The sequence below is a fragment of the Stegostoma tigrinum genome, chromosome 8, assembly GCF_030684315.1.
Source record: "Stegostoma tigrinum isolate sSteTig4 chromosome 8, sSteTig4.hap1, whole genome shotgun sequence".
In the NCBI taxonomy this organism is placed as follows: Eukaryota; Metazoa; Chordata; class Chondrichthyes; order Orectolobiformes; family Stegostomatidae; genus Stegostoma; species Stegostoma tigrinum.
In genome coordinates this window covers 59,238,553-59,260,758 of record NC_081361.1, presented here as the reverse complement: position 1 = coordinate 59,260,758, position 22,206 = coordinate 59,238,553, and the positions used below count along the sequence as shown (strand labels likewise).

Sequence of the window (22,206 nt, the reverse complement as noted above, 5' to 3'; positions counted from 1 at the left end):
CCATTGTGGCTCCCTCTACATTGGGGAAACCAAGCGGAGGCTTGAGGACCGCTTTGCAGAATACCTCTGCTCGGTTCGCAACAAACAACTGCACCTCCCAGTTGCGAACCATTTCAAGTCCCCCTCCCATTCCTCAGACGACATGACCATCATGGGCCTCCTGCAGTGCCACAATGATGCCACCTGAAGGTTGCAGGAACAGCAACTCGCATTCTGCTTGGGAACCCTGCCGCCCAATGGTATCAACGTGGATTTCACATGCTTCAAAATCTCTTCCCTGCGCCCCCACTCCCCCGCCACTGCATCTCAATACCAGCCCAGCCTGTCTCTGCTTGCCTAACCTGTTCTTCCTCTCACCCAACCCTTCCTCCCACCTCAAGCTGCACCTCCATTTCCTACCTACCACCTCATCCCGCCTCCTTGACCTGTCCATCTTCCCTGGACTGACCAATCCCCTCCCTACCTCCTCACCTATACTCCTCTCCACCTATCTTGTTTTCTCTCCATCTTCGGTCCGCCTCCCCCCCCCCCCCCCCCCTCCCTATTTATTCCAGTTCCCTCTCCCCATCCCCCTCTCTGTTGAAGAGGCTAGGCCTGAAACGTCAGCTTTTGTGCTCCTGAGATGCTGCTTGGCCTGCTGTGTTCATCCAGCTCCACACTTATCTTGGATTCTCCAGCATTTGCAGTTCCCACTGATATCACTGGTATAGTTTCTCATAGCAACCTGTTAAAAATATTGTGATTCCAATTGAAACAGAGAACATTTTGTGTTAAGAAATTTGAATGCCCAATTGATTATCAAAGATAATAAGTCATGAAACCTTCATGGAAGACTTTACTGTAACAAAATTGACTAAGCTGTGTGGTAGGCAATTTTATACTTAATGGAATTATCCTTTATTTAACACAGACAAACCATTTGGGTGTAGTTTGTAGTATACTTGTAAGTGGTCATTGGATTTTTTTCCACTTCAACGTGAACCTTAGCTAAGTGTTTTATTCAGTACCTGCTTTTTTTCTTCTGTCTTGCTCTCTCTTCCTTGCTCATCCCATGACCAACCCTCCCTCTCATCCCTGTCTGTCTTCTCTTCCACTATCTGCTCCTCCCACCTCACTTACCATTCCCCACTACTGCCTGCCTGCACTCTCCTATCACCATCCTATCTACCTGCCTTGGCGTCTCTCCCTGCCTGATCTCCCTTCCCTCTCTACCTAGTTGATAACTACCCACCCCCTCAACTGCAAGACTACTTTCATCCTTTTTATGAAAGCTGATACATGGCTCAGTTCCAACATGCCCTCTGCCTTGACAATATTTCCTCTGCCTCTAATTGACACTGCTATTTCTTTTAGTATCTTTTTATGAGGTTTATAATGATCATTGGGTGACTTTTTTCTCTTTAGTAATCCGTTTTCAATTTTCCTTGGTGTGCTCTTTATTCTATCTGTTGGATGTCTCTATTTTCTTGTTATCCCTATTTTCTTTCGGGAGGTTGAGTTTGATTATTCTACCTTTCCACTTTTTTTGGTGTGAGATGCTGGTGGTTTCTATGCAAAATATTTATTTCTACCACAAAAGCCTGCATTTGCTCATTTACTGTTTCAGTTCATGCATTGCTCCAATACATCAATGTTTTAATTCTATTTCAAAGCATGGAAATTGTTAAACTGCCATTTGTTCACCTACTGAAACAGGATCCCAAAATGTTCTAAAATCTGTTTGTATTGTTGTAGAGGAACAGTGGGACCTTGGTATTCAAGTGCATAGCTCCCTCAAAGTTGCCACCCAGGTGGATAAGGTTGTTAAGAAAGCATATGGTGTTTTGGCTTTCATTTAACAGGCGGATCGAGTTTAAGAGCCGCGAGGTTATGCTGCAGCTCTACAAAACCCTGGTGAGACCACCCTTGGAATGTTGTGTCCAGTTCTGGTTGCTCTATTACAGGAAAGATGTGGAGGCTTTGGAGACGGTGCAAAGGAGGTTTACCAGGATGCTGCCTGGACTGGAGGGCTTGTCTTACGAGGAGAGGTTGACTGAGCTCGGACTTTCTCTCTGGAGAGAAGGAGGAAGAGAGGTGACCTGATCAAAGTGTACAAGGTAATGAGATGCATGGATAGAGTCGATAGCCAGAGACTTTTCCCCAGGGCAGGATTGACTGCCACGAGGGGTCATAGTTTTAAGGTGTGAGGAGGAAGGTACAGAGGAGACGTCAGAGGGAGGTTCTTCACCCAGAGAGTTGTGAGCACATGGAATAGTTTTCCAGTGGTAGTCATGGAAGCGGAGTCATAAGTGACATTTAAGCGACTGCTGGACATGCACATGGACAGCAGTGAATTGAGGGGAATGTAGGTTAGTTTATTTTATTTTTGGATTAGGATTATTCCACGGCACAACATCGTGGGCTGAAGGGCCTGTACTGTGCTGTACTTTTCTATGTTCTCTGTGTAAAGATATAAATACCACTTGTTTGTTTGTTCTTCTGTCTAATTTGCTCCCATAATGGGGAATATTCAGCAAGTGAACACTTTCTAATTCACCTGATCAGAGGTGTTTTTAATATGCCTGTGAAGCAGGTGGGACTTGAACTGCACCCTCCTGGTTCAGGTAAATATACTTGCACTGAAAATTCAGCCATTCTTTTAAGGAAAAGTTCAGTTATTGAACACCGCTGCTCCCTATATCTCTTGAGCATGTTTTCAAAAGGACCTAAGATATTCACTTTTAAATATTTTCCATAACTACATTCAAGCCAAATTATTTTGTGATCACTATTGTCCAGTTCTCCCACTTTAAGGCATTTCACATACCCATAATTTCTCAGAGTTATGGTCACCTTCCTTGCTCTAGGCTAAAACATACTGAAGGTATTTCTGCAGTGAAGGTTTTTGGAATTCTTCACATCCTCCTTTTCTTCCTTCCTGTTGCTCATCTCCTTGTCTGTGGCATAATTGAAGCACTCAGTTTATAAAAAATAAACAATTTTGTTCTTTTGTGGGATATGGGCTATCTTTGGAAGGTGGACATTAAAGTGTACTTCACAGTTCTGGTAGGGCAGGAGTTCTAGGATTCTAATGCAACAAATGGTGAAGGAACATAAATTTCTAATTCTCAGTCAGAATAGTACGTGGCTAGGTCCTGCAGGTAGTGTTTCCATGTAACTGCTGCCTTATCATTTCTGGGTGGTAGAAAGTTCTCACACGAGCCTTGATGAATTTCTGCTATGCATCTTTTAGATCGTGCTCATTAGCAGGCTGCTTTGGCCTGGATGGCGTTGTACTTTGAGTGTTATTGGAGCTGTGTTTATCCAGACAAGTGGAGAAAATTTCATTGCACTGCTGATTTGCCCCTTGAAGGTAGGGGTAAAGCTGAGTGGAATTGGGAGGTGAGTTACTTGCTTCAGAATTCCCAGCTTTTGACCTGCTCTTATAGCCACGTATTTAAATGGTTGGTCCAATTCAATTTTTGGCTAATATTGATAGGGTATTCAGTAATAGTACCACTTCCTATTTTAGCAATGTTGCTTGATTCTGCCTTGTGCAGCACATATGTTATTAACCACTTAACATCTGAAATCTGAATGTTGTCCAGGTTTTGCTGCTTATGACCACAAACTCTTTTGTATCTAAAGGGTGATGAATTGTATTAAACATTGTGCCATCATCAGCGAGCAAACGGTATACCTGATTTTATGATGGACCAATGGTTGTTAAAGTAGTTGATGATTAAAGTTTTTTTTGTGAAGCTTTGTAGTTGAGGTTGTGGACTTGCTCACTAAGCTGGTGTATTTGATTGCGCATGTATTGTAACCCTGCCAGGCTTGTGCCAGGGAATTCTGGGTCAGGCATTCTAACAGGAACTCCATGAGCAAACACATTGAACTGGACCAAATATACAAACCACCAAAATACAGAACCAGGAGTGATGCCAACTACTCCAGCAAACGGGCATATAAATAACAAGTGGGACAAAACACCAATGCTTCACCGGAGATGTGCTTATGATGTTACCTAGCAGATGACACAACAGCTGCAGTCAAACACACCAGCTCTCTGAGCGATTCTGTATCCTTAGCTGTTGATTTGGCCCTGGAATAACCTGGAAGATCTCAGCTCCAGGACATCACTGGAGGAGATGACCAAGCTCTATCAGCTACAATTACCTCCAAACAATGCTTCAGATATGACTCCAGACACACTTTTTTTCCCCTCCCGATTTCCTATTCACTCCTCCAGTTTTAGCAAGGCTTCTTGATGCCTTATTGGTTCAAATGTGACCTTGATGTCAAGGGCAGTCAATCTCACCAAGTCTGCAGTTGAGCTGTTTTGCCCATGTTTGAATTAAGGCTGTAATGCCAGGTGCTGAGTGGTCCAGACAGGACAAAAATTGGATATCATTAAGCAACTGTTGCTTGAGAGCACTGTCGACAATCTCATCCTTCACTCTTGGCGATCAAGAGTAGGCTGCTAGTAATTGCTCAGGTTAGATTTGCATTGCTTTTTGTATGCCAAACCAATCCTCCAGCGAAGTGTACAGAGTCGGGGCTCCTGTGCCTGGGTTTGACCTTTTTTTTTTTTTCTTGTTTCCCTCTTCTCCCCTCTTTCAAGTTTTACCAAAAACTAAAGAAAACTTCTTGATAAAGATAGCTGTTCAGTCAGAAGGAAACTTCAAGGGCTTCAGAGTGAGCTGGTTGTGAAGCCTTGAGTGAGACTAACTTCTGTGTGCAGTGGACCCCCTAGCAGTGGCATGGTGTGAGCTTGGAATCCTAGGGTGGGATTCTCGCTTAAACATGGTGTGGGCTGGGTAGCCCAAAGCAAGGATTGTGTAGCAGTGGAGAAGGAAAAGTTGTACTCTGATTGATTAATCAATCTTTTTATTTCTCTTTGTTTTACTTTTGATGTGAATGATGCCTGTGTCGCAGTGGTACACACTTTTCACTGTTTTATGTTGAATACACAACAGTAAATAATTCTACACTGTTGGACTGATGTCATTGTTTTATTTGTAGTTTTGGCTAGGGGCAAGGCTAGTTTCAGAGCTATTTCAGGAAATTATCACAGCCTGTGGCTTTTGCTGTATCCAGTGGCTCCATCCACTTCTTGATATCACATGGAGTGAATTGTGTTGTCTGAAGACGCAATCCTGAGGCCAAGATGGACCATCTTCTCAGCACTTATGGCTGAAAATTGCTTGTGAATATTTTAGGCTTATCTTTTGCACTGTGCTAGTTGTCTTATCATTTTAAGTATGGGGCTACTTGTAGAGCTCCTGCCCCAGTGAGTTGTTTGTCCACCACCATTCGTGACTGGATGTGGCAGTTTGGCAGAATTCGAACCTGATCCATTAGCTGTAGAAATGCTTGGCCTATGTCTAGCATTGTGTAACTTATGCTGCTTGATGCATAAGTAGTCCTGTTTTGTAGTGTCACCAGACTGACATGACCTCCCTTTTTTAGGCATAATTGGTGGTGCACTTTGCATGCCCTCCTGTATTCTCTATTTGAACCAGGACTCATCTGGCTTGATGGTAATTGAGGGATATGCCAGGCCTTGAGGCTACAGATCCTGTGGAGTACAGGTCTGTTGATGAAGGTCTGCCGTGCCTTGTGCATGCCCTGTCTTTAGTTTGGGTTCTGAGGAAGGGTCACCAGATCCAAAATGCTAACTCTGTTTTTCGCCTCTACAGATGCTGCCGGACCTGCTGAGCTTTTCCAGGAACTTTTTGTTTTTGTTCCCAGTCTTTAGTTGTTTTGATCTGTTTGAAGTCTGTCCCATGTAGCACAGTGATTGTGGTTTGGCACTGGATGGTATTTTCAATATGAAGATGGCACTTGGCCTCCACAATGACTGTGGTGGTAACTCTTTACTGTTAGCAACAGATGCACTTATGGCACGCAGGCTGGTTGAGGCTCTGGTCAATGCATTTTTGCCTTGGTTTCCTTACCATCTGCTGTAGATAACTTCTAGAAGTTATGTCCTTTTAGACTCAGTTAGTCACGGTGTTGTTTGAGGGCATTGAAATCCCCCACTTATAGCATGTTTTATATCCTTGCTACCCTCTGCTTTCTACAAATGGCGCTCAACATTTGAGTACTGATTTATCTACTGAGGAGGCTTGGTACATGGCAATTTCCTCATCTGTTTGATGTGATGCAATGAGAATTCACGGGGACTGGGGTCCATGCGGGCTCCCAGGGCAACAACACCCTCCTGACTACATATACCACTGTGCTATTTGGTCCACTTCACTTGGTCTATCCTGCTAATGGGACAGGATGTATCAGGGGTGGTGATGTTGTGTGGGGCATTGTCTATAAGATTTGGCTGACTGTGGTTGTCAGTCGGTGTTTCTTGACCAGTCTACAGCTCTCCCAATTTTGGTACTAACCCCCACATATTATTAGTGTGGAGGACCTTGCAGGTCTGAGGTTGCACTGCTTGGTGCTTTAGTTGATGCCGGAAGTTCCACCTAGTTTATTCCTTTCTTTTGAGATTTTCTAGTGATTGACACAACTGAGTGGTCTGCTAGATCGTTTTGAAGGCAGTTCAAGGTCAACCATACCGCTGTGTCTCTGGAATCAAGATGACCATTCGCTATCCTAAAGCGCATTGGATGTTTAGTGAATTTAAATGGGTTTTGCGAGACTCAACATCGGATCGTTCGACTTCAAATTCCAAGTCCATCATCTGGGATTCAAATCCTTGTTCCCAGAAAGTTACTTTGGTCTCTGGAATACTTGTTCAGCCATCATACAACTTTGCCTCCTATCCAGTAGACTTTGAAAATCGCAATGTTTTGTTGGAATATGTGGAAAATAACAAATTCCTACATTCTGTAAAATGAAATACTCCAAATAAAAAGAAGGAATCAAATTATTATTGACACTAGGTCCATGGAATATGGTAGACTTTACCATGTTGTTTCACTTATAAAACAGGTTTGGTTACTCCAAGATCACAGATATGCAGTGGTATAGAAGTGTACGTTGTTTGCAATGCTGTAGAAGTTCCAAAGATTGCAGAACTTTCATTTTCTCAATTATATTTGCACCAAAGAAGAAAGAACGTGAAGTTGTCTGTCTTTCATTAGATTATAGTCATTTTCGTTCTTAGTTACTATTTTAGCACTTAATTTTGTTACTAGTCTGTCTTTGTATACCATTTGTGGAATTGCTGCTTTGTAAACAACTGTCAATTGAACTTAAGCAATATTGCTTGATTTTAGGCATGAGTGTTGAAGTGAACTTTGAAAACCTTACTTCTCAACAAATGGATTTTTCAAACAATACTATTGAAAGCCAATGGGTCCAAAGGTAAATTTACTTGCTGAAGAGTTACTATGGTTGGTTTGGTTTTTTTTTGAGACATGTTTTCTGAAAGTTTATAATATTCACAGGCCACTAGACCGGGGAATAACTTCTTTCAACTTTCCCAAGATGAAGTCAGCATTATGGGATCCAACACCGCTTGGTGATGCAATAAGTATACAGCTAACCTATTATAGGTATGATTTGCAGATTACTTACTTCCCCATATTTCAGGGTTAACCTTTTGACTCTTTAGATAATGGTTTTGTTTATTAATGAACTTGAACTTAATTTCTAATACACTGAATTTATATAGCAACGCAATATTCATAAATGTATTTAAATGCTAAAACAAAGATGGTTTGAGCTTTTGAGGTGCTAGTTTCTAATAGTTCAAAGTAAATGATTATTTCCAAAATAAATAACTGAGTAAATTTTGCCATTTTGGTTTTGAATTATTTGACGTAAACCTTTTGTAGGTAATAATAGATTGAAAACATTAATACATCAAAGTAAAAAGGATATAGGAAACTTAGTAAATAGAGCAGGAATGGGCACTTTGCTCCTCAGAGTCATTGAGTCATACAGCATGGAAACAGTCGCTTTGGTCTAATTAGCCCATGCCAAACCTAGTCCCACCAGCCTGCTCCCAGCCCTCATCCATCCAAACATTTTCTATTCAGATATCCATCTACATGTCTTTTGCATCTCTTTGTTTCTAAATATCTCTTTCTTTTTCTCTCTTCTCACCACTTTAAAAAAATTTGTTCCCTCATCATGAAAATCCCCATCCTCCCGTCAATGGTAGTTGTCTTTACCCTATCAGGTCATCTCCTGTGCTTCAGTGAAAACAGTCCCAGCCTATCCAGCATTTTTTCCTTCATAACTCAACTCAAACCTTCCATACCAGACAACATTTCGCTAAATTTCTTCTGGACTCTCTCCAGCTTTATAATATCCATCCGATAACAGGGCAACCAGACCGGACACACTATATTCCAGAAGAAACTTCACCAATGTCCAGTATAATCTCCAATTTAATGTCTCAACTCCTATACTCAAAGACCTGGGCAGTGAAGGCAAGTGTGTCAAACACCTTTTTTAACCATCCTGTATACGTGTGATGTAAACTCTAAAGAATTATATACCTGCACCGCCATGTCCCTACAACACTACCCGAGGCCCTACCATTAATTGTATGAGCCCTGGCCTTGTTTGTTGTACCAAAATACAATACTTTGCGTTTATCCAGATTGAACTCTATCTGCCATTTTTTATTCGCCCATTGACCCATTTTATCAAGATCCCTTTGTAATCCAAGAAAACCTTCACTGTCTACAATGCCCGCAAACCTGCTGACTGTGCCTTCTATATTTTCATCCAAATCATTGATATAAATGACAAAAAAAGGACCCAGAATTGATCTCTGTGGAACACCTCTCGTGTCAGGCCTCCAGTCTGAAAAGCACCTCTCCACCATCAGTATCTGTCTCCTGCTGTTAAGCCAATTATGTATCCAATGGCAAACTTGCCCTGAATCCTTTGTAACCTAACTTTGACAAGGTTCCACATGAACGACTAATTAGTAAAGGCTTTGCTAAAATCCAAGTGACCAACATCTACTGCTCTGATATCAAAAGTTTTGGTAACTTCCTCAAAAAAAACTCAGCCACATTTGTGTGAGATGATTTTCCTCACGCAAAACCATGCTGACGATCCCTAATCAATTCTTTTATACCCCCTCTCTCTAAATGTCCATAAATCCTATATCTTGTACAATCACCTACAACCAAAGTCAGACTTGCAGGTCTACAGTTCCCTGGTTTCTCCTTGCAACCTTTTGTTAAAAGACAAGATTAACCACCCTCCAGTCATCAGGCACCTCACCTGTGGTTATAGATGATGCAAATATTTCTGCAACGGGTCTCATAATTTCCTCCCTTACTTCCCACAACATTTTGGGATGCATTAGATCAGATCCCAGAGACTTATCCACTTTACATTCTCAAACCTCCTGGACGTCCACTTTGTCCTCTCCTGTAATGTCAGCAATTTTTTTTAAGAACCTTTTAAAGTTTATTTCAAGCCTGATCCACCATTCAGTACAATCATGATTTGATCATCCGACGCAGTACTTTGTTCCCAATTTCTCCCATACCCTTTTGTCCCCTTTTAGTGCTAAGCACTATAACTAACTCCTTGAGAACATTCAATGATTTGGTCATAACTGCTTTCTATAGCAGAAAATTCTACAGTCTTGCCACTCTCTGGATGGGGGAGGAAAAGTTCTCTTCTCTTCATCTCGGGCATACATGGCCTACCTCATCCTTAAACTGTGACTCTTTGTTTTGGACTCCCCAGTCTTTGGGAATGTCCTTCTCATAAGGTCAAAGCTTTTGGGGTTTCCAACATTAGTTTTTGTTTATTTGATCTCCAGCATGTATAGTCACCTTTTGGGAAGCCTGGTGACCAGCTCCTTTTTTTTAAAACCAATAAAGGAGCAAACAGCTTAGAATAACTAAGCTAGGCAATAAAATAAATGGTGTAAAATACTGAAGAATACATGAGCTGACATAGAAGAGGGTAACTTCTTCAGGTCAGAAGGGTCTAGGCCCAAAACGTCAGCTTTTGTGCTCCTGAGATGCTGCTTGGCCTGCTGTGTTCATCCAGCCTCACATTTTGTTGTCTGACATAGAAGTCTGGTTTTATTTGAAATGATTGAGGGATTAGAATGAAAGTTAAAAGAATAAGTTTGCAGGAAATCCAAAAGAAGTCAGGATGACGTTTGCAGAAAGAAACAGTTTACTCATCTGCTTTGGTCTTGCCAGTGTATTTATCACAGCTAGAGCAATGAATTTGCAATAACAAGTTGGAGTGGTTGCACGCATTCCTGACTTTTGTCTAGTGACTATTTGGAGTATGGACAAAATTGTGAGCAATAATGTCTCTCTAAAGTACTTATGAGATGTGACCTGGCACCTACCATTTCCCTTGACTGATTAGACAATATCATAGAATCATACAGCATGGAAACGGACCCTTCAGTCCACTAGCACATGCCAACCATTTTAAACTGAACTGGTCTTATTTGCCTACATGTGGTCCATATCCCTCCAAACATTTCTTACCCATGTACTAATCCAAATGCCTTTTAAATGTTGTAACTGTGTACCTGCATCCACCACCTCTTCTGGAAGTTCATTGCGTACTCGAACCACATTGTTTGTTAGGCATTTTTTCAAAAAAAAGACATTCATATCTTCACCTCTTTAAAAATACGCTCCCTAGTATTGAATTCCCCCACCCTAGGGGGAAAAACCTGCCATTTGCCTTATCTATATCTGTATTGATTTTATAAACCTCAATATGGTCATCCCTGAACCTCTTGCGCTCCAGTGAAAACGTCCTGGCCTATCCAGCATCTCCTTTACAACTCCATTCCATACCTTCTAAAAGTATCCATCTTCCTAGCAAAGGATAACCTAGACTGTTTGCAACCCTGGTGTTATATTGATCCTGTGAGGTACTAACTGTATCTACATCATCAACATCCACTCCTTGCAGCTCCTGAACCTTGTCACACCACAGCTTGCCTGCTACGAAAGTCCTCCTGCCTTTTTGTTTCCACAAGTCTTCTATCTTCAGGCCTACACAAGCTTGAGTTCATTCAGATTTCTCTTCCTGTGTTTTAACTTTGCGCCGAGTTGTCTTTGACCTAATTATTGGATTCCATTTAAGCAAGTCTTGAATTTTGTTTTCTTGGTTTTTGCATTGATACATGTCCTTGTCTGTCAATGTTGAATCTTCTTCCACCTTAACCTTCCTAGATATCTGTAGCCTTGCCTCCTTCAGCATTCCCAATACTAATCGGGTAGAAATAGTGAAATGCTTGCAGTTGCCCACACCACAAGTTATGGAATTAGTCCTAGAGATGTGCAGCATGGAAACGGACCCTTCAGTCCACTCATTCATGCCAAACAGATATCCTAAATCAATCTAATCCCATTTGGCCCGTATCCTTCTGAACCCTTCCTATGCAGATGCCTTTTTAAATGTTGCAACTGTACCAGCCTCCACCACTTCCTCTGGCAGTTCATTCTATACACGCACAAATCTCTACTTGGAAAAAGTTTTTTTTTAAAGTCTTTCCTCCTCTCCCCTTAAACCTGTGCCCTCTAGTTTTGGACTCACTTGCCCTGGGGCAAAAGATTTTGGCTATTCATCCTATCTATGCCCCTCATGATTTTATAAACTTCAATAAGGTCACCCCTCAGCATCTGATGCTCCAGGGAAAATAGCCCCAGCTTATTCAGCCTCTCCCAATAGCTCAAACTCTCTAACCTTGGCAACCTCGTTGCAAATCTTTTCTGACCCCTCTCCAAGTTTCACAACATCTTTCCTATAAGTAAAGACACTAGAATTGAACACAGTATTGAAAAATTGGCCTAACCTAAACCTTCCTTAAGATGCTTCCAAAAACCTAACTTTGTCCAAGTTTTTGGTATCTTCCTTAACACTATCTCCCATGTTGTCCAGTATTTGTGGTTTAGCAAACCTATAAATCTACTTGCAACTTTTTTTAAAGGCCTTCTGTAAATAGAAGTTGATATTTTCAGTTGCTCTTCCATTACTCGCGCTCAAGCATTGCTGTAAGACAGCTAGAATATAGAAGCCTTAAAGTTTATAGTTCTTACATTGTATGCATGCTGCTAATAATTATACACAACTCTGCAGAAACCCGAAGCTGCTTGTGGCAGAAAAGATCTTCCGTCTTGCCCATCGTCATGCCAAACAGAGTGGAAGAAAAATATTCTTCTGTTTTCTACTTGGGTCGTTTGTTGTAGATGATGGTAAGTCCATTATGTTCACTTATTTTAAGGAGGTAGAGTTGTGACCCTCTTGTAGACAGCTTTGTGTCAGTAAACAATGTTATGAAGTTTGTCATTTGCCATTAATTTTTAATATTAAATGTTTATGTATCATATGTGCCAATTTTGCTAATGTTTCCATATCTGAAGTCTTTATACATATTTGTACAGTGCTTTTCACAGCCCCAGTTGCCCCAACCCACTCGAGTGGCACCACATCCATGAATACTCAGAACGTCACTCAATGTTCTTTCTACACATGCATGCACACACATACATGCATGTACCTGCTCTTAATTCCTTTCCCTACCTAATTAATTCATTGCCCCACTCTGACAGTGGTCTGAAATTAAGCTGGTGTGTTCATAATATGTGTAACAGATGTGAACCCAAGATGAGTTGCTGATCTGAATCTTGTCCTTGCTAAGATCACTAACATTGTGCAGCTGCTCTCCAGTTGAAGCCTCATTCCTTTTAGACTTCACTATTCTGATGTAGTCCTAGCTGGTCTCTCGCAATACATCCTTCTTGAGCTTGAGGCTGTTCAAAACTCGGCCCATCTCTTTAACTTGCAACAAATTTCATTCTTGTCATACGTGTGCTTACTCATCAACATTGGCATAGAATCATGCAGCATCTAGTTTTCAAATTCACATTCATATTTTCAAATCCCCTATTGCCTCTCAATATCTTTTCCTGCCAGTCTCTCAACACTTTGGTATCTGATCAAGCTTTGACCAAATTTTTGACTTAACATATATAAAAATAAATGCCTTCGTGGAATGTCATGTTTGATCTTAAGTATTAACTATTTTCATAGTGAACCATTATTAAGAAATAATTGACATTTGTACTTTGTTGAGTAAACATAACTTACTCACTTAATACAGATGAAGAAGGTGTTACATTAACTGTAGATCGTCTTGATCCTGGGCGAGAAGCAGGGCATTCAGATAAAGTACCTACAGCTCCTCTTCCGGAGGATTTCATCATTCCATGTATAATTGATACTCGAGGACTTGTTTCCAGAGACACTGAAGTTTGTTCATCTGAGGATTTCAATACTACATTTAAGGTAACTGAATCTGAATGGAATCATAAATATTTAACTTAAACAAGTGCATGCGAGAGTTGATTCCTCCTCTTCTCCTGTCCCTGCTTCTTCTTCCTCCCCCACAAACACTCATTGATTGAACATTGTGAAAGCCAGTGAGAAAGGAGAAGTGATTTTGTTTTTTTTTGGTTGTTGTTAAGAAAGCTCTGTCCTCTTTTTTTTTTTCTTGTTTGTTTTGGTTATCCATAGCTTGCAAAGCTGAACTCCTACAAATTTTAGTAGTCTAATTTACCTCTAAAATGTGGGAATAAACTGGTGGATGTTTTGCAGTTTTGATCTGTTGTACACTTCCTGCATTTTGTTTTCCTTATTTCTCAAGCTGAGATTATTATTGTTTCAGAATTTTTGCTCAGTTACCTAACTTCCAGGGTTCATTCATTCTTTTCTTTTTGAAAAGGAAGTGCTCCTTTCAAGCACAAATGAAAGTGTTCTTGTTGACTGTGTATGCCATCAACAATTTGGCTGGCCAAGGAGGAAAATGTTTCCTTAGCTGCCAGAAGCACATGTTGTATGTTGTCAAATTCAGTGCTCTCTTGTTTAATTATTGAATAATATAACAGTTTGCCAATGTTATTGAGTAAACATTTTAGTTCTAAATATAAGGATTTATAGTATTTTAACATGTGTTCAATGAATGCTAAATGCAAACGTCAATCCAAATTATTTACATAAGGCAGGAAAATTCCCACTGACTTCGGGGCGGGGGGGGGGAAATAAAATCAAAATTGAACCAGCGCATCAGTTGGTGATTGAAAAGACCTGGTGATGGGTCTCCCCCCAGGATTAGAGACATTGTCTCACTAAAGATAACATTAATGGTCACTGCTGTCTGTATCTAAGTCATGATCTCCAAATTTGCAAACTGCTTCATTGAAATTAATTTCAATCAGTGTTACTCCAGAACCCCTTTTTTTAAATTCTGTAAAATTCTGCCCAGTCCTGTAATGGGTTTGATAATCTCCATTGGACCCAGACTCATGTTAGCATGAATCTGTTATTGTTTGATGTTTTGAAAACAATCTTGCTCCTAAAAGCAAGAGGCGTGTTCTGTTTAGTAGTTGTCATTGTTGCAGCACAACACTAGGCACCACCATAATTATCTGAATGAGTTTCTTATTCTTGATGAAGGTAATGGCCTGGCTGTTGAGGGACATGTGACACTTTTCCTTGAGGCCTTACACTCCTGTGTAGTAGGAATTAGTTATAATCCATTGGCAAAATACTTATTCCTCTATTTTATTGTCATTATTTTTGTCGTCGTTACTGTACTGGTGACTCTCGCTGCACTTATTGACAGCTATTGTAGAGAGGCAGTGGCCCAGTGGTGGTATTGGGCGGTTCAGCACTTGACACTGCTGCCTCATGACGCAAGGGATGCTGGTTCAATTCTAGCCTCAGGCAACTGTCTGTATGGTGTTTTCACATTCTCGCTGTGTCTGGGTGTTCCAGCTTCTTCCCACAGTCCGAAGATGTGGTGGATTGACCATGCTAAACTGCCTGTAGTGTTCAGGGATGTGTAGATAAGGTGGGTTATAGGGGGATGGGTCTGAGTGGGATGCTTCGAGGGTCAATGTGGACTTGTTGAGTGGAAGGGCCTATTTCCACGCTACAGGGATTCTGATTTGTGTTGCTCCAGATTACATTCTTTCAAGCCACTTCCTGAGAAAGTAACGTGGAGGAAATGTTTTCAGGTTTCAATGATGTGCAGCAACTCATAAATATTTCAGTTTTATGTCAAATTGATCCTGTACATCTGCTTAAAAGTATAAAAGGACAAGCTGCCCTAACAGTCTCCCTTCTCTTGTGGCTATTTAAGAGTCAGTCATACAGCATAAAAACATCTTCAGTCCAACCAGTCCATGCCGAACATACTCCCAAATTATATTTGTCCCAGCTGCCTGCTCCTGGCCCATATCCTCAGCCATTCTTATTCATGTGTCTGAATGTATCCATGTCCACCACTTCCTCAGGAAGTTCCTTTCAGACATGAACCACCCTCTGTTTTCCAAAAAAAAATTCTTTCTCGTGTCTTTCTTTAAATCTCCTATCCTCTCTCTCCTTTTTTTTTTAAATTTGTCCCCTAGTCTTTAAATTCCCCACCTTGTGGGAAAGACAACTACTATTAACTCTACCTATACCTCTCCCTATTTTATAAACGTCTATCTCGCCACCTCTCAACCACCTACACTCCACTGAAAAATGTGCCAGCCTATCCAATCTTTGTGTACCTCGAACCATCCATATCCAGCAACATCCTAGTAAATCTCATCTGAAGCTGATTAGTTATATTTTGAGGCAATTTTTGACTTGAATTCTAAAAATGGCAGTCTTGCAGATTTAACATTTACTCTTGCTTGTGTTAAAATAATAGAAGAAATATGGATTTGTCAGTAACTGTTTATTACTTAATTTACCAGATGCTGTGTCATTATTGCTGTAGCAAGGAAACAATTGACTCTTCCAGACTCCTTGTGTTGAGGGGACACATTAACTGCATTGAGAACTTGGATAATCTAAGCTTGGAACTTCAATGGACAGCTGTTACAGTAGCAAACACATTTGATGCCACTCCAGTTGATGCAGTTCCCATAATTCCTACAGCTTTGGCAAGAAATTTAACCAGCCCATTAAATATTGCTTATGTTCAGGGGACATACAAGTTTGGGTAAGTTGGTTATGAAAAAAATAAAGTTTGTAGGAATGCCATATTTTACAAATTAATAGATATTTAAATAAGATTTAGAACAAATTGGACAAGAGATACTAGGGAATAATTTAGAATTTACTTTAAAAGGAAAGTTTTTAATATTGGTTGAGTGGGCATGAGATTTTAATATGAAGTTAATTCCATTACCATAACCATCTATACAGTGGTATACATGTCTCAAACTTGTAATTTTAAATCTTCCCTGGCATTTGTTATAGGTAACTTCTCAAGTTTTGTGGAATGATTAACTGTAGAAAAACACAATATAAGGTGGTAACTTGTGTTTAACTTCCTATCTTAACTAACCCAAATTATGACCCTTGATTTTGTATTGCGATTACACGAACTGCATCCTGCAAGATGCAGTGGTTATTTATGATTATAATACTGCTCTCAATTTGAGTTGACCCTAAGGATAGAATAAGTACAAGGTCCATAATCATGGCATAAAGTAAATGCCTGCATCTATCCCTCCAACACTAACTTTATTTGCAAATGGTTATGCAAATTAAGACTTGTTGTCCCAACCACTCATCCATCATCAACATGGACCATAAAACATTTGTTTTGTTGTTAGCTGAATCTCATGTGCTGAGGAGATGGAAAAATCCGTTAGCCATTCTTTGGTCTGTTTGTGTTTTAATTATAGTTGATCATCCCAAATAACCTTTTTTTATCATGTTTTATTTAATGGTAAGTTCAGCCTGTATCAGTTGTACCTATGACCTACATTTTTTATGTGATTATTCTAAAATAATTTATTGTATGTGGATCACTAATTTCTTGCCTTGTATATGACACTTGCTATTGGCAGATGCAAGGATTAATGCTGCTCGTAGAATTTTTTTCCAGCTTTGACGAAATGTACTGCTGCCATGATGTCATGAAAATAATTTCATGTGATCTAATTTGAAAATCAGATTAATTTTAAGTATTGTTTCACTCATTTCTGAGGTCAGTTGAGTTTGCTGCCTTATTACTAATTGGTACTTTTTAAACTTCTTTTATGCACAAGGTGTTTATTTCTCAAGTAAATTGTTCATTTTATATGTTTGATACTGTAGCAATCATTACTAATTTTAAGCCTTTCTTGGATGATACTATACCAAGGACAGAATGGATACAAGTGCCCATATTGATACCCGCTGATGACTCAGCTAACAAAATGGGAATGAAAATTTCAAATTAGATATTTACATCTGTTACAAACTGTGATTGCTACTGGAGAGCAATTGAGTCCAGGTTCAAGAAAGTATCAAATTTTGGTTGTCTACAGTGTGCTTTCGGTGTTAAATACTTCTTCAGTACAACCCTAAGTGTCCAGTACTTAAACACACTTCCTCTTTCCTTTCTTCTCTCTTACCTCCCCAGAAACTTGCAATGTAAAGTATTCTCTACTACTAGGAAGCCACCAACATCATTTACAAGTCACATCAAAGTGTGGATCCATAATGTTGAGGTTTCATTGTTAGCTTGTGTAGATTGGTTTCAAGGATTGTGGTTGGTTGAATTTCATTAATGTCAATGAATGGAATTCTTTTCTTTATTAGACAATGCAATTCCTAAATCACATCTTGTGACAGCAACATATTTGGTTTATGACTCTCATGTTGCAGCTTCTGCTCTTTCAGTTGGGCAGCTTGGAAGGACAAGCATTTCTGGTCCGCTTCACCTGATGGAGAAAGAGTTTTGCAGTCATATTTTCCATTGTTCTGAAAGATCTCATTGGTTCAATATGATATTAGGAGCCTTGATCTATTCTGAATTGTGATTGTCCTTCTTGAGAAATCCAGAAGAACCCTTAACACTGTTTTATGATCAAGCTGTTATCAATGATCCTAGAGGCACATTGCTTGTGTTTTCAGGCTTATCAGTCATGTTTTTTTTAGTGAATCTCTGTACAAAAAATTCTGTTTCTTTCTCTTCTTCCTCACCACCTCCTAAATCCTCAAATAAAACAGCAGGTGTGTATGAATGTGCTTGTTTTGTTTTGGTAATTTTAGAGGAGGAAACATTTTATTTTAATGTTACAAAATTGGTTAACAGACTTAGTTTATACCTTCATTTTATAAAGTTGATTATGGTCTTGAATAAAGAAATGTGATTGGAGTTTCTTAAGTGTTCGAGAGAGGAATGGGCACCTGGGTAAAACGATTAAAAATATTTTGAGATTCATGAAGCAGTGAAACTGAAGAGAGAGACTGCGTGCGCCACTCCCATCTTTCCCAACAGTGAGGCCTAGATATTGACGTTGCCCTGTCACACCTAATGCAAAATGAGAAATTCACCTGAAAAACTGATATGATTAACATACTCCATTGAATTTTTAATGGTTTGCCTTTTTTATAAAAGTAGGTGAAGAGGAGTCAGAGTAAAATGGCCATCTTGGATGTACTCTCTTCTCTCTTAAATAAAGAGCAAATAGATTTAAAACAAAACTGTATTAAAGCATTATTCACTAGTATACAAATTTTTGTCACCTTATTTTTCCTAATTTTATTACTTTAAGTATAGCTACTAACATAGCTGAAGTCAATACTGGGCGAGAAAGGTCATAACTAGTAATTGCATCAACTGCTAATAAATATATATGTTGTACTTGTTGAAAGTCAAGCCAATTTCTTTGGTCACGTCAGTTGATCATGAAGGAATTGTTTGCTTTACTTTCCTTTTCTCAAAATATGGTAAAATTATGCAGAAATGAAATGTTTTCTGCTTTGTTCTTATATCAATTTACATTAACATGCCTCTGTTTTAACGTTTCTACTAATTGTGCAGATACCTTACAATGGATCAGACTCGCAAGCTTCTGTTAATACTTGAATCGGATCCCAAAGTGTTCACTTTGCCTTTAGTAGGAATGTAAGTAGAGAATTCAATCACTAAAAATGAGCTCAAATTAAAGTCTTGAAACACAAGGATAGTAGTGAAAAGTGTAATTTAGGAGATGTTAGTTTCAACAGTAATGTGTAAAAGGTGAAAGCTATAGTTTTACCAGGAATGCTTATTAGCCAAAGGAGTACAAAGAACTTAAGTTTTTATAAATATCATCTGTACATCATGCACAATGTTTCTGATTTTTGTCCAATATAACATGCAGCAATAAATAAACAGTATTGAGCTCCCTGAATGTTTGTAGTATTTCTTGGGTCATGTGATCAGTGAAGTGACGACTGTATTTTTCCATTTTTTTTGTGGAAAGTTGGTCACAATGTTTTTTTTTGGGGCATGGTTTTTCTTGTTCTGTGTCTATACTTGATGAGTTGACAGATCTTCAAGAACTCGGCAAAGTTGTTCTCCAAGATTAATCACGCCTGTAGTATCAACAGTAATAGCAGTCGAGGAACTAAAATGTGCTTGCGCACATCGTGTGAAGAAGGGATATTGGACCTGAAACATTAACGCTGATCTCTTTCCACAGATGCTGCCAGACCTGCTGAGAGTTTTTCCAGCAATTGCTGTTTTCTGTTTTTTTTTGATTTCCAGCTTCCACAGTTCTCTTAGGTTTGTTTTTGTTCTTCTCTGTTTATTTTGCTTTCATCTACTGAATTTCATGTGTATGAAATTTTATAAGCTGAAATATTAAATTCAGTGAAAATGATCATAAAGGGGTAATTCAAAATCCTGCATTTTAGGAATGTGGATATTCCAGAGCCAGAGTGTGGCCAACAACAATTATGAACTTGGGCAGTTTAAAACTCTTGCACCTTATTCATCAACTTGCAACTCCAAAGATTGATTTTTTTTTTAAATAACAGACTAATCGCATGGAAGCAGTGAGAATTTTGTCTTTTAATGATTTCTACTTGTTGCAGTTAGGTTGTATTGTTGAAGTTCAATTTATCTATAAAACTCTGATACTAACTTGTAGATTTTCTAACCGGGCAGGCTGTAGAATTACTGAGACTTCCAGAAAAGTAATTGTGGTGAAAGCTAATAGTTTCACGTTATTATTATCTCAAAGCAGGTTATAATGGAAGGTGCATCTGAATGTATGTCTCTTTATTTATTAACATTTGGTTTTCTATGGCCTTGTAAATAGAGAAGCAATATCTAGTGTACTTTTTCGGGTACGATTTAAAGTTCAAAATGGCAAGGTAATTGATTCAAAGTGGGAGAGAAGACAAGTAGACAGAGTTTGAGAAGGTTACTGATGTGTGAATGGGATGCAGAAGGACAAAGGAGATGAGCAAAAAGGCAGGTTGATTGGGCTAGTGTTTCTCAGAGTGATGAGATCAATCATGTTCCAGTTCATATTACTGATTTCAGTGTCGTTGCAAATTCCGGGCTTGCTGCTCTTGTACAATTTAACCCTTGCTGATCAGGTTTTTCCCTCTAGTAAGGTTGTTTCCAAAAGAAATTTGCTAATCTTTTTGTTTTTAGATGATTCTCTTACCAACTTTTGAAAAATATTTACTGTCACAGCATGTTAGCTTGTTGAGAACGCATTTCTCTACACGTGTAAAATTGCAATTGTGAGAAATATTTTTAAAATCTACTTTTTTTCTTGTAACTTGTTTCACATTTTTTGATATCGTAGTTGGGTGAGTGGTGCAACCCGTGTACATAGTCCACAAGTCTGGGCCTGCTGCCTACGCTATCTATTCAGTTCGTCTATTCAAGAGAGGTGAGATATGAAGAGATCCTTTTTGTTTTAAATAACAATCTTCTTAACAGATGTACATTTTCAACTTTACTAACAATTGAATCATAATGTATCTTGTCATTAAATTAATTACCAGTGCTGTTCATTTTTTTTCTACCTAATGCCTGTTTCAGCCAAACAGTGATAGGGTTAATAAGTCTAGATTTAGATTCCCTACAGTGTGGAAACAGGCCCTTCAGCCCAACAAGTCCACACTTGAAGCATCCCACCCAGACCCCATCCCCCTATAACCCACACACCCCTGAACACTACAGGCAATTTAGCATGACCGATCCACCTAGCCTGCACATCTTTGGGCTGTGGGAGGAAACCAGAGCACCTGGAGGAAACCCACGCAGATACAGGGAGAATGTGCAAACTCCAGACAGACAGTTGCCTGAGGCTGGAATCGAACCTGGATCCCTGGTGCTCTGAGGCTGCAGTGCTAACCAGTGAGCCACTGTGCCACCCACAAAGCTACTTAAGCTTTGTACTGCCAATGTTAAATAGGTCCGTTATCTGACAAAGCAATGTACATGGCTTTGAAACTTTAAGATGCTATTTTTTAAAATTAGCAATATTAGAACTCTTACAAAACAGTGTGCATTTATATTTTCCTGTGTGTGTGTGTGTGTGTGTGTGTGTGTTCTTTGTAGAGCCAATATCAGTGCTATTTCTTGTGTTCGGGGAAACAAAACATTCAAGTTTCTTTCACAAGAAATCAGTGGTTCAATTTCTTTGAGAATTCACCTAATATTGGAGCCATAAAAATCAAAACAGTATGCGAGCCTCAGGACTCCAAAGCTGCTTGTGTTGGATATTGCTTGTAATAACAAAGCTACACTTTTTTGCCTTAAGGTGGTGGGAAAGTGTTTCTCAAATTGTAGCAGTTGTTTTTGGATGAATTGTGTAATTCACTGTTATCCAGTCAGCTGATGTGGCACAGTGGTTTTGTGTAGTTGGGAATCATGCAGCTCAAAGAGTCTGTCTGTCTGTCGCGGGGAGAGAAGAGGGGTGGGTCTGGGGGAAGGTAGGTAGGATAGTGAAAAGCAAGTGAGATGTCAGTGAGATCAGTGAGGTCAGTGAGATGTGAGAAACGGATAGATGGGAGACAAGACTGACAGGTTGTGTCAAGTCAAAAGAGGCAGGGATGTGCGGGAAGGCTGGTCATGGGATGATGATGGCCATGACCAACCTTCCCTCACATCCCTGACTCCTTGACCTGACACAACCTGTCCGTTAGCAATGACATTGGTATAGCAGCGAGCGTACCTGGGTTCAATTCTCGGCTATCACAGTCTTAAGTTTTGTGAGGCATGTGACTCAGTGGTTAGTACTGCTGTTTCATGGTGCCAGGGACCTGGGTTCAATTCCAGCCTTGGGCAACTGTCTGTGTGGGCATTTGCACATTCTCCTCATGTCAGCGTGGGTTTCCCCCCCAGGTGCTCCAGTTTCCTCCACAGCCCAAAGATGTGCAGGGTAGGTGTTTGGACTATGGTAAATTTTGCTTCTAGTGTTCAGGGATGTGTAGATAAGGAGGGTTATCGGCGGATGGGGGTCTGGGTCGGAT

At 39.8% G+C, this 22,206-nt stretch overlaps 1 protein-coding gene across 4 annotated transcripts in view; it reads left to right on the top strand.

The window, feature by feature from the left end:
* Positions 1–22,206, top strand: part of stil (STIL centriolar assembly protein) — a 49,970-nt gene that overhangs the window by 5,358 nt on the left and 22,406 nt on the right. For 2 of the 4 annotated variants that reach the window (XM_059647923.1, XM_059647922.1), the window contains exons 2-9: positions 1,944–2,096; positions 7,221–7,308; positions 7,392–7,499; positions 12,037–12,152; positions 13,061–13,245; positions 15,702–15,949; positions 18,770–18,853; positions 20,532–20,618. In XM_059647923.1, coding sequence (XP_059503906.1) covers positions 7,223–7,308; positions 7,392–7,499; positions 12,037–12,152; positions 13,061–13,245; positions 15,702–15,949; positions 18,770–18,853; positions 20,532–20,618 — 914 coding nt within the window. In that variant the 5' untranslated portion in view covers positions 1,944–2,096; positions 7,221–7,222. Of the gene's footprint in view, positions 1–1,434; positions 2,097–7,220; positions 7,309–7,391; positions 7,500–12,036; positions 12,153–13,060; positions 13,246–15,701; positions 15,950–18,769; positions 18,854–20,531; positions 20,619–22,206 lie in introns of those variants that run through there. The other 2 variants (XM_048539195.2, XM_059647924.1) reach the window with 2 other exon arrangements.